The sequence below is a fragment of the Clytia hemisphaerica genome, unplaced genomic scaffold (genome assembly GCF_902728285.1).
Source record: "Clytia hemisphaerica strain Z4C2 unplaced genomic scaffold, Clytia hemisphaerica genome assembly, whole genome shotgun sequence".
Classification (NCBI taxonomy): domain Eukaryota; kingdom Metazoa; phylum Cnidaria; class Hydrozoa; order Leptothecata; family Clytiidae; genus Clytia; species Clytia hemisphaerica.
In genome coordinates, this window is record NW_027103414.1 from 1,022,374 (window position 1) to 1,034,168 (window position 11,795).

The 11,795-nt window shown below is 33.5% G+C and overlaps 2 protein-coding genes across 2 annotated transcripts; both read left to right on the plus strand.

Moving 5' to 3' along the window:
* The first annotated feature begins 519 nt into the window (after positions 1-519).
* LOC136797458 (uncharacterized) lies at positions 520-6,122 on the plus strand. The gene is made up of 9 exons (XM_067054033.1): positions 520-672; positions 1,375-1,549; positions 2,040-2,285; positions 2,834-2,949; positions 3,371-3,477; positions 4,057-4,339; positions 4,970-5,143; positions 5,706-5,946; positions 6,094-6,122. The coding sequence occupies exons 1-9, from the start codon at positions 520-522 to the stop codon at positions 6,120-6,122; spliced, it is 1,524 nt and encodes a 507-aa protein (XP_066910134.1).
* A 205-nt stretch (positions 6,123-6,327) lies between these two features.
* Positions 6,328-7,768, plus strand: LOC136797478 (neurofilament heavy polypeptide-like). The gene is made up of 3 exons (XM_067054051.1): positions 6,328-6,604; positions 6,844-6,903; positions 7,601-7,768. Exons 1-3 carry the CDS (start codon positions 6,329-6,331, stop codon positions 7,613-7,615), a joined length of 351 nt encoding a protein of 116 aa, XP_066910152.1. The 5' UTR covers position 6,328; the 3' UTR covers positions 7,616-7,768.
* The last annotated feature ends 4,027 nt before the right edge of the window (positions 7,769-11,795 follow it).

Below are 11,795 nucleotides of genomic sequence, written 5' to 3' on the forward strand. Positions count from 1 at the left end.
AACAAGATGGTACAATTGGGTTTGTCAACAAGGAAAACAATTTTGTTGCACTCACTAATTGGAGCTTGAAAGTTGTGGCATCTGTCAAGTTGCGGGGTTCTATCATTGGAGTTGTTGTGGAACACCCACCAAGAAATTCAGCCCAACTAAACAAAGGGTACCACTTTTTTTAAGATTTCCATTTGCACTTAAGCAGACATAAATTGATACTGTCAGGCCATTAGAAAATATCGTGCCATCCAAAAGGAACAAAAGGGATATTCAGTTTGCGAGGTGAAGACTATATATGTCCAAGCCAAAAATCAAAAACTGACCCTTAGAGAATTTATCTCCAAAATTTTGACATCTTTGAATTTGAGACCCTTTGAGAGAGGGGGAAATTTCGATTTTCATGATTTAGGGATCTGTTCAGAGAGTGGATTGGATTTTTGTAACACGTACTAGATTGGATGAAATTCCTATGTCAAACTCGTGCACTTGCCTTTTAGTGATTACACTTCATACATCTCGATGAACAATATGTCATCACAGAATACAATACGATCCGCAATGAATGGAAGTGAGGCTCTCTGGATAGCCCCATCTAAAGACCAGTATCTGCCAGCCTATTTTTACAAAAAGGCAATGGATTATGAAGATAGTCCTGATCCTGCAATTTTAAAACCAGTTACAGTAAGGATTCGGTTCTTTCTTTCTACATCTACACTTTTTTTATAACAACCAGTAAATTTTGGCTGAGGCTCAGTTTTTCTTAATTTTTCGAGAATCATAGGCTCAAAATGTTCTTATTGAAATTTAAATTAAGAACATGATGTTGAATTTGAAAATTCCCATTTGAAAATCCAACGCCTATAAATGTGTCTTATCTTTAGTATTTTTCATTCATTGATGGGAAATCACTTTGAACCTTCTCAGGCTGAGCTTGTTCTTAATTTGTTCTTAGTTTTTGGCCCAATTCAGGTTCATGTTCTTATAAAATTGTTCTTATAAAAAGGAAAGGGTGTGGCATCTAAAACCTTGTGTTTAAGCTTTGTGGTACTAATACTCATTCAAACTTTGTTTTGCCAAATTGGTCAAATCAATTACTTGAGAATTTATTTTTGTAACTCTGACAAGCTATGTCTCCACTTTCATTGAGGTTGTAAGATTTACGAAATAACTAATTGCAGACTAAAATTTGTGCCGTTCTGGCAAAAAAGCAAAATTTGATACCCACAAAAAATTAGCTCTTGAGTAGTGACAATTTTTTCAAATTAACTTCAAGGATGTGAATTTCCCAAAAGAACAATACTGACCACTGCTTTCATACTTTAGGTTTTTCAATCTTACAAAATTAAAGTTAATTATTATTTATTTAATTATCATTATTTTCAGGCCTATGGCATTCAGAATATTGATGAAGTGGAAGTGGATACCTATTGCTTCCCTAACAATATCGATGATGTATTTTACACTGTTAAGGATGGAGTTGTTACCAGAGTCAGTGGGATGGATGTTGGATTAATTGTTGTCAACAAACCATCTGGTAAAGGCAAAGCTTCAATGCCAAGTAGGTACACCTTTTTAAACTGCAAATAATTTAAAATATTAGTAGTGACTCCTAAAAGTTAACATTTGATACTAGGGAATCAAATCATTTTGATTTGTAATTTAATTGAATTAATCAAAATTTCCATCCTTTTCTTGATTAGTTCCATTAGTTCAATTTATTGTTTGATGACTTTTGAGGGGATGTAGAAGAATTATGTAATTACGGAAATCTACTCTTTTACTCTCAGAAATATTACAAAATATTACCCGTATTTCTTCTGGAAATCTAGAATTTGTTTGGTTTGCAAATAGATCCAGGGATAACTGGTTAAGATGTAATGAGTGTGAAGAAAATTTGTTTCAACAATTTTGCAAAATTAGCAATTTTTCACTTAAATAATTGAACATTAAAAAATGGCAACAAATTTCCTTTTCAAAATCTATGACACTGTGATCCTCTATTCCCTAGAATGAAAACTAACCTTGGTATGTCTTTATATTGCCTACAGGAGACCTTGTGAACGGAGCTGGTCCAATCAGGAACTTATTGGAGATTCTCAAAGGTTCCATGGGGTCAAATTTCCCATCCACTGTCGCTTCATTTGCTGCTGCTGCAATTGCAATGCATTTCTCAACAGTAAAGTCAGTAAAGCAAGGTGTCCCAGTTCCAGCATTGGTAGGGGAACCTGGATCAGGAAAATCAAGTATTGCTGTTTTGGCAATGGAAGCCATTGGTGTCCATACCGCTCATGAAAGTAAGTTGTTTTCATAAAATTTGATTTTCAGCTCTTACTTTTTAGCAATGTATATTCCTCATTCCTTTTGAAATGCAAATGCAGAAACTCAAAGAAATAAGCCTTAAACCATAATGCTTAAACGGGGGGGGGGGTCAAAATAAACAGGTGGTAGAAAATTTTCAAATTTTAATAAATGAGGGTCTTAATAAGGTCCAGAGGTTGGAAAAAATTAACAAGCGGGGGGGGGGGGTTAATCAACGCCTGAGAGTAACACCCTAAGAGCCCAATTTTGAAAGACTGATTTTGAAGTAAGTTACACAGTTTTTTTTATATAAGAATTCTTTTATAAGAATCACAAAACTCAAATTGGCAAAATTTTGAGAATTTTTTAGGAATAATGCTGAGCCTTGTTCAAATTTTTTTTTTCAGTCAAAATTTTTGTTTCTTTCCTCTTTTTCGCACATTTAAAAAAAATTATCCTTGCTTTCTTTTTCAAATTTAAAAATCATATGAGGCTCATTTCGATTTATGTAATCGTTATAAAATACTGTTCGATTTATGTTTAGATTGTACTTATAATGGAATGCTGAAAATACTTGAAAAAGATTGTATACCAATACTATGGGAAGATGTCGATCAGTTTAAAATATGTGAGCAGATCTCGATGCAAATTTTCAATCAGGTAATTAAAAGTCAATATGTCCATGAATAAGGAAATCTGAATAACATTATTTCATATGGCAATAATTTTAAGTTCTTTAAAGAGAGATTTTTGGGATACATTTGGTTTCATTTTTTGTACATGTTGCAATTCTGTGTAATTGTGACTAAAAACTTAACAGCAAATTCTCGCTTTTCTTTTTATCGTTCAATTTCCGTCTTTGAATGTTGAAAAAAGAACCCAATCAGAAATCATCATTTAATTCATTTTCTCTCTGACATTTTTAATTACAAGAGTAAGAAAAAATACATCTAAAAACATAAAAAAAACAAAAGAAAATGAAATTATAACCTGTAAATCTCTGTAAAAACTTTATCTCTCCACTGCTAAGTTTTTGATCATACAATTACAATAGTAATTTAAGAACATTTGGTATTTTCAGGGCAAGAAAGTCACAGCAGTAAGTTCGGGAAATCCACCGAAGTCTCTTCCCATAATAACCAGCAATGGATTTCTCAAAGATGCGCCATCTGAGATGAATGTTAAAAGGTAAGGATCATTTGTAATAGTTTCTCTTTGACTGAATTTTGATTACTTTTTTAATGCAGAGTAGTAAAAAACACTGCTAATTTGTTTTTGTATATTATACAATGTTGCAAGTAACTCAAAAAATTGCCAGGTCATTTCATTTTTTTATGAATGTCATATCAATAGTTCAATCAATAGTTCTCTGGGCTCTTTCGGCTAATCAGGGTTTGTGAAAAGAGGATGGCAAATGAGCTAATTAATCATTATAAATACAAAGAAAAACTATCAAATCTCTTTCAAATTGAATTATTTTGTGTGTTTATAGCATTGGGCACATAAAAGTAAGTAGTTCATGATACATTTGAAAGTGCAAATCTAATGATTTCAACACATTTAAAATAGGACGATGAAGTGTCACATCTCTTGGGAGTACGTAATTATTCCACTTCCACTTTAGATACGAGTTTTGATTTGATTGTTTGAAGTTTTTGAAGAAAAAAATTTCTTCTTTAAAATGGCAATAAAGTTAAGTCCAGCCTTACATGATTCTTTTGGAGGAAGTCAGACTTCTGAGTTTATTTATCAATTTCTGTTTTATAGATTGATTGGAAGAATGGTTATTATACCATTTCAAAAAGTAGTCTCAAAAATTGAAAGCGTGCAAAGTTTACTGGAGTTCGAGTCGATGCTCCTGTCAAATAAACACATCGCAACCAATTGTTTCAGCTATTTTCTGCAGCTGAAGAACCATATTGCTGATTTCAGCTTGAACAAAACAGATTTCACACTGCTTAATGATATTTTGCTGGACGATTATGAAAACCATCAAGCTGACCAACGGACAATTAAGAACTACAATTGTCTAATGTTTCTAATGAAAAAAGTGAGTTTGAATTGCAATTTTTCTCTTGTATGCAGTTGATATAATTTTCAAGCACTGTTTTACCACTGTTATTGGGTGATAAAAAACTCAATTTTGTGTGTGTGAGGAGATTCTTTGTTTACTGAAAAATACCGGAAAAGAGTGTATGTAACACTACAATCAGAATTCACCGGTTCTCAGACCACCATGAAAACTTCTCAAAATTTCAACTGATTTTTGCCAAAATCCTAGGGATATTCTCAACTTCAGTTGAGCTAGTATCTGACTAAATATGTATGTCTGTCTGAAAAACTTTTGGGCAGCTTGGAGACCTCAAAAATAATCTGATTTGGCTGAAATTTTGCACATTTGTTCCTTGGGTGAATACCTGGGGCTGTTTTTTCCATGTTTTAAAAAATTTTCATTTTTGAGGCCTGGTGACGAGTTTTCGCCGCACCAAAACACGAAGCTTAAACTTTCAGTCCCAAAAAAAAATAGTTATTAGCATATTTTAAAGAATACTGAAATTATATGTGTCTTACAAAGTTTACAATTGGGCTTCCAAATAATTTGAAAGATACTGAAGTTGAGCCTAAACAATAGTTTTGACGTTTAAAACACAAACTATTGTAATTGTAATTTTTTATTTAGATCCTGGAAGATAGTGGCTGTACCAATGAAGAAATATCATCGATCCTCAAAAGCTTCTTTGACCAAGCCATCCAAGCACATGACCCGGAGGCACATGGGTTTGGAAACGAAATTGAAATGAAAGGCAAAGAAGCACTGACAAATAAATTAACTGAAGCATGCACCTCTCCAACAGTAAGTACTACTTGTAAAAAAAGTCAAAACAATTGTTCACAGGAATGCTTGTTTTTAATTAATCACATTGTGTCAAAAGTTTGATTGTTTAGTGTCATGACACATGGTTTGCATGTTTTACTAGTACTTATTTATGTCCCTTTAACCCTATTTGGCACATCCCCCTGTAAATTTATTTTTAAGGTTTTGAATTGCTGCTATTGTCTTAAAGTTTCAGAAGTTATATTTAGCCTCATTTTTAAAAATAATTTTTGTCAACCCACATTTGGTGAATTTTAAAAATTAAACCCAATTTTACAAGGTAAAAGGCTGGCTTTTTTTGAAAACTAGAATCTCTGATATCTTTCCAACCAATAAAGAAACAGTTGAATTTTCTCAATATTATAGCATTATTCCCTCCCCCATTATTTTTTGCACATGTCAAAAAAATGTGTTGGTTTCTTATGAAATAAGTTTTGGTATCCTTGTGACTTGTCCGCGTATTTTACTATTGTTTCCATTTTTTTGTATTTATATCTGAATAATTTTTTTTATCGGGTTGCTTATTCATTGTTTATTTTAGAAGTTTCCATGGTTGCGCATTAGTGCGCGCAACTGTTCTTCATGTGGAGAGGTGCTCATGTTTAACTACACGAAGATTTGTGAGGGGCTAAGCAATCAAACTCACAAAAGTGTGAAGAAATTTATTGCCCAAAATGGGTGCATGAGGCGTACTCTGAAGTACTGGGTGGATGGTAAGCAAAAGCCGTGCTTCCATATCAAATTGGCTTCAATAGATGATGATATTGTCACAAAAATTAAAAGTAAGCTATGGTTTGAATTGTTACGTTTTATTACTTTTTTGAGAATTTTTCAGCACCCATTCATACTATATTAAAAAGTTATACTGTTGGAAAGAAAAGTTTTTGCAGAATACTTTAATTGATTTAAAAATTTTTCTACTGGTTTAGAAATCACTCTTTACTCACCCGCGGACTAGAAACATACAATTTTTTACAGATGGCCTAGAAAAATCTAAATGAGAGAATTTAAAAAAGTAAAGTGTCCACATAATTTTGAGAGAGACTAAAGTTGACATTAACAATTTTTGTACCTATAAGGTATGTGTATGTATTATGATGAATTTTGCTCAAAAGGCTTGCGATAAAAGAATTGTTTATAATTGTTTATAAAAAGCCAACACAAATGAAACAGCCGACACAAATGAAACAGCCGACACAAATGAAACAGCCAACACAAATGAAACAGCCAACACAAATGAAACAGCCAACACAAATGAAACAGTCGACACAAATGAAACAGCCAACACAAATGAAACAGCCAACACAAATGAAACAGCCGACACAAATGAAACAGCCGACACAAATGAAACAGCCAACACAAATGAAACAGCCAACACAAACGAAACAGCCAACACAAACGAAACTGCCAACACAAACGAAACAGCCAGTGCCAATGCAGGTATATTAAGATCCTCTCAATAATATTCCATAGTAGATATTTAAAAAGAAAGGATAGGTTTCTAGGATATATTATAGTTTTGATTTGAAGAATTAAGTTTAATGGAATTTTGATAAAATCGTACCAATTCTCATGAGTGTTGCTCATTTGAGATGAATCTTGTCAACTTTCTTTAGATGTCAGAGTTGGATGTGTAATCTAATCTGAGTATCTGAGTAAGTGTTTTATTTAATTTTTAGGTCATTGTGGCAAAAAGCGTCATTCACAAAGCACTGAGGAAAGTGCCAAAGTTACAAAAGGTAATTACCGTATTCCGTCCATTAAAGCACCACCCTCTTACCTTAAGGGAAGAAAGAAATTTTCGCGAATTGAGCTCTCAAAAATTGCGTGTTTCGCGGAAGAAATTTTTGCGAATTAAATAAAAATACAACTGTTTCAATCATCCGTTTTGCAACAAAAAAATAAGTAAAGAGCAGTTGTCATACTACAAAATATGACTACAAAATGTATTTAATCACTTTTAGATCCTTTTGTATACTTTAATATATACTTTGTATACTTAAAAGCGTAGAAAATGGGACAAGAAATAAGCAAATCAGGCCATCAACATGCTTGATCTTAAGATACTGCTGAACAACTAAGATCACTTATTTTGAGAGATTTCTAGCTAAAATTTTGAAGTTTTTGGAACAAATCTTTTTCTATATTTTACAAGTTTTGGATGATTTCAGTCATTCAATGGTTAGATTATGGTCTTTTAGGCCCAAAATTGAAAAAATCCAAAATCCCAGACCCCCAATTTTTCAAAAACTAATTTTTTTTGATTCGATTTGTCTTTTGAAACGTTAAAATGAGGGAGCATTTTTAGTTCTTGAGATAAAGGTTTTATTCCAATTTTTCACTTTCTGGGCTTTCGCTTCTCTAGGCTGGTCTCGCGCCATTCTAGCCTTGTTTTCTTTACATTCGATTATTCAGCATGTTGATTGTTTTATTTAGCCATGCGGCTGCTGAGAGACGACTTGTCGAAAAACGAAAATGTAACAGGAAAAAGAAGAAATACACATCAACATTAACGTTGGACATGGAGTTTTTATTTTTTTATCTTTGCATTTCGGTGATTTTAACCCACTGTATAGTTTTATTTTTAACCCACGTATAGTTTTATTTTTTAACCCACTATATAGTTTTATTTTTTAACCCACTATATAGTTTTATTTTTTAACTTACTATGTAATATAGTTTTTAAGCTTCTGTATATCTTAAAAAAGAGACTAAAAATATACAAAATAATGATACTATTCAGGTAACTCTTTTTCCGCCACTAGCTCACCATTTCGAGATAAAGTTAGGGCCAAAAATAACGCCAATCATAACAAAAGTTTAGGAACAAATTCCCCAACCAATTTTATAGAGAAACTTATTTAATGCCTTAATGGGATTATTGTTTTTAACCTTTTTTTTCGGCAAAAAAAGCATGAAATAAAAATTTCGCGATGATATAGAACTCACAAACCTTACGAAATCTTTTCAAATATATATGGACTCGCAACTAAGGAGTGCTGCTAAGTCTTTGTGGGGATTATCCAAACACTCCAAGAATGACCTCAACAAATATTTTGATTTATTTTCCACCTCTAAGCAAAACGCTAACCTAAATAAATCTTAATACTGGGTATCCAATATATGTTATATTTGACCCTCACACTTCTCCGTTGATAAAAAAATCTTCTCAACTTAACGTTTTGATCATTTTGTAAAGAACAAGCTGGATGCTGCTTGGACCTTCCTGATATGATGAAAGTTAGATAGAAATAAGGAGAAAAGTGCCATTTTGCATCAGTGTGCAAAATTTCATGAAAAAATATAAAGTACAGCTCGAGAAATTCAAGCAATACCGTTTTATCCGGTGAAAATCGGCTGTTCCGGCGATTTTTAGAAAGTTCCGGCTTCGAAAATCAGTTTTATTGACAATTGAATCATGCTTAATGGTGGTCATTGTTATCAATAATGTTTTTAAGTGAAAAATCAAAGAAATGTTAGGAAAAAAGTCAAATGAAAATCTGCAAAAACGGCGATTTCCGGCATGTTCTACTAGCCGAAAAAAATATTTCCCGAACAACCGGACACAATTATTATTACGCGTCTTTTGGCAAAAAATTGAAAAAACTAATGATAAAATCTCAAGAAAATCCGAAAAAAATACTTTCTCCGTCATATTTCCGGCCCTCTAGCGACCGGAAAATATATTTTTTTGAAAATCGCAACCTCGATTCCAGGGCGAACGGTCGGCGGGTGTGCGGGAAAATGATGAGATGCAAATAGGCTATCTGGTAATAGGAAGCCTACCTAAGCGTCATATCTAATGTCAGAAAGCTTATCGCCCTGGGTACGAGGTTATGAAAATCGGGCTCCATCACATTTTGGGTATTACCATTTTGCATCATTGTGCCAAAAATCAGAAAAAAAACTAATGAGCTAATCCTGAGAAGAGCTGGTAACAGACGGACGAATGGACACAGGTTAATTTATAAGACCTCCACGTAGGTCCAAAAAGACATTACGATAGAGTGCATGGCTCCGCCCCCCCCCCCACTTATTTTGGGGGGTGTAAATCTTAAATTGGCCTAAAAGTGGGTGGGAGCTGTCTCATTTTTTAAACTCAGGGGGGACCTAAAAAAGTGGGGGGAGCTGAAGGGCTACACTAAAGTTCTGGGGGCTAATTAGAAAACTGTAAAATACCCCCTCACTATTGTTTTGGTTAATAAGTTAAGGATTTTTCTATTGAACTTATCTCTTACATTCTATCAAAATGTAGGCTAAAATGGCAGATTTCTACCCTTAAAATTCCAAAATTTTCTCGTTGCCCAACCATGGTGGGCAACATTTATTTAAATTTTCAATTTGGACCCCCGACTTTTAATCCCAACCCGGGGCCCATGGTAGTTCAGGTTCTTGAAATTTATTATCATCGTGGCTTGTATAATCAGCATTTTGCCAAGATATGTAACCAAATATTTATGCATTTTTATGATGTACATGAATTCGTTCTTCTCTTCCTCAGTTGGTTGACGTGCCATGTTGATACGTAAAAAACTAGTAATAATACTACCAGAACTGACAGAAGCTTTTTTTGCTGGGACCTGAACCTTGAAAGTAATTTTTGCAGGGACCTGAACCTTTATATTTCAACTGGGACCTGAACCTTACTGAAAAGTGGGGGGACCTAAATCGTAGGGGGGACCTAAATTTGTTGGGGGGACCTAGAACCCCATTCGGAGCCATGGAGTGTTTTATTTGGGTTAGTTGAAAACCTGGCCTACCTCTATGGCTCAGCCATATGGCCTAGCAAATATTCGCGAAACTAAGACTGAAATACGTAATGTTTTCATTGAAATGTCAAAAGACTCAGAAGACAAAAGAATTAACAATGAAAATCCAGGAAAATTCCACAATAAACAATATAAATCCCTCTTAAATCGATCTTCCAGAGGCGCACATGCTTTTCGCAATCGTCAATTTTTATAATACAATCAAAATTTTTGTTGATCGGTGTCATTTTGTCAAGAAAATAACAAATGAAAAATGACTTTCCTCAACAGCTGATGAAAAACGGGACTTCAAAACGCTACTTGCTAACTGCTTTAATGGGTGGAACTTCCCATACAATCGAAATTTGTGGTGGTTTGCTGGATCATAACAAAAACCAAAAGTGATTTTGCCCCATTAAATATATTCAAAAAGTGAATACAAAGAAATGTTCAACAACACAAAAACACTTTTACATTTTTGGGGACTCCCATTTTCTAACCTGCGACGAAGTCATCTCCTTGTCAATTCTCACGATGTAAGTAGACGTTTTCCGCGAAGGGCCCTAGACCCGGCCGTTAGGCGCGGACAGGTTGAGGGGTCAGTCACGGTAACGTGAATTTACAAACAAAATTTCCCGCCCTTCCCCAGACATCCCCCTTCCTTCCGTCACTTGTTCTGTGCTTGTTAAAGCAAGATAGATGTTCTTCCTTCGTTAATTTTTAATTTTTTAAGACAAAGAAAAACGAAAAGATTTATTTTATTTTATGCTTCACAAAAGATTTTTAAAATGTACATACTTATTATATATACCACATTTTGGTGATGAAAGAGACTATAATAAAAAAAAACTTTAATAAAACTGAAAGAAAAAAAGAATGTTCTTTTCTTTTAAATGAAATCGAGTGTTTCTATTTTTAAATGAAGACATTCTATTGTGAATTTATTCGAAAACTTCTTTGCAATCTTTTTGTTTGCAAAAAGAACAGGATGTCTTCATTTCACTTTCGTTTGCTGTTTAAAACAAAACAACATTTAAGCTATACTTTCAAACCGCGTATACCATGGAAGTGCCACAAACTACGACCCCTATTATATGTATACGGCTATAGCCTTTAATGTTCCTAATATACTATTGGGCAGTCGTTTTGAACTTGTAAACAATGGATTAGAACGAACGTCCAAAGAGACGATACATGATTTATTGACAAATTGGAACTTGATCAAAAAAGAGAAATTAAAAAAATTATTAGAATCCAATATTGTCAGATCAAATGTTATCTTCGTACGCGCCCACCGTACTACACCTTACAATGTATGGCGGTGTCTCCTGTGCTAAGAAAAACAAGAATTTTGCACTGTGCACTGGCACCATCACCCTCATTGTATCAGACAAAAGAGACACAACAACAAAATAACACAGTTTTAAAAAGTCATCACTTAATGCTAAAAATCTAAAATATTTCTAAGACATATATATAATAGCTGGCAACAAAATAAACTAACTGCTAAATGTTCAACAAAAAGAACACTTTAAAGTCATAAAAGCTAATGTTTAAAATATAATACACGGAAAAAGTTTAGAAATATCGTTCATCATTTTAAATATCAACAATGTTTCTCTACAGTGCATTTTAAGATTTCTAGACCAAAATGTAATCTTAATCAGGATAAAAAAGAAAACCAGATTGCTTACAACGCAAGCATTCCTTTAGCCGATCACTCCACAAAACGCGGATGACTGGACAGGTGTTTTCTATGGCAACGTGACAAACTGAAATTTTTTCAAAATTAAGGAAGTGTCGAATTTTAATTTTATAAATTTGCTGTAATGAAACATAGGTGAAATTCAAACTTTTGACTAATGTGTAGCTCAAAAAATCTA

What these genes read in the sequence shown, in the direction of transcription:
- LOC136797458 (XM_067054033.1), top strand. Translation starts at nt 520, where the DNA reads ATGTCATCACAGAATACAATACGATCCGCAATGAATGGAAGTGAGGCT. An exon ending in AGGCAAAGCTTCAATGCCAA is followed by an intron (nt 1,550 to 2,039) that starts GTAGGTACACCT and finishes TATTGCCTACAG; the next exon opens with GAGACCTTGTGAACGGAGCT. An exon ending in TCTGAGATGAATGTTAAAAG is followed by an intron (nt 3,478 to 4,056) that starts GTAAGGATCATT and finishes TCTGTTTTATAG; the next exon opens with ATTGATTGGAAGAATGGTTA.
- LOC136797478 (XM_067054051.1), top strand. Translation starts at nt 6,329, where the DNA reads ATGAAACAGCCGACACAAATGAAACAGCCGACACAAATGAAACAGCCA. An exon ending in AACAGCCAGTGCCAATGCAG is followed by an intron (nt 6,605 to 6,843) that starts GTATATTAAGAT and finishes TTTAATTTTTAG; the next exon opens with GTCATTGTGGCAAAAAGCGT.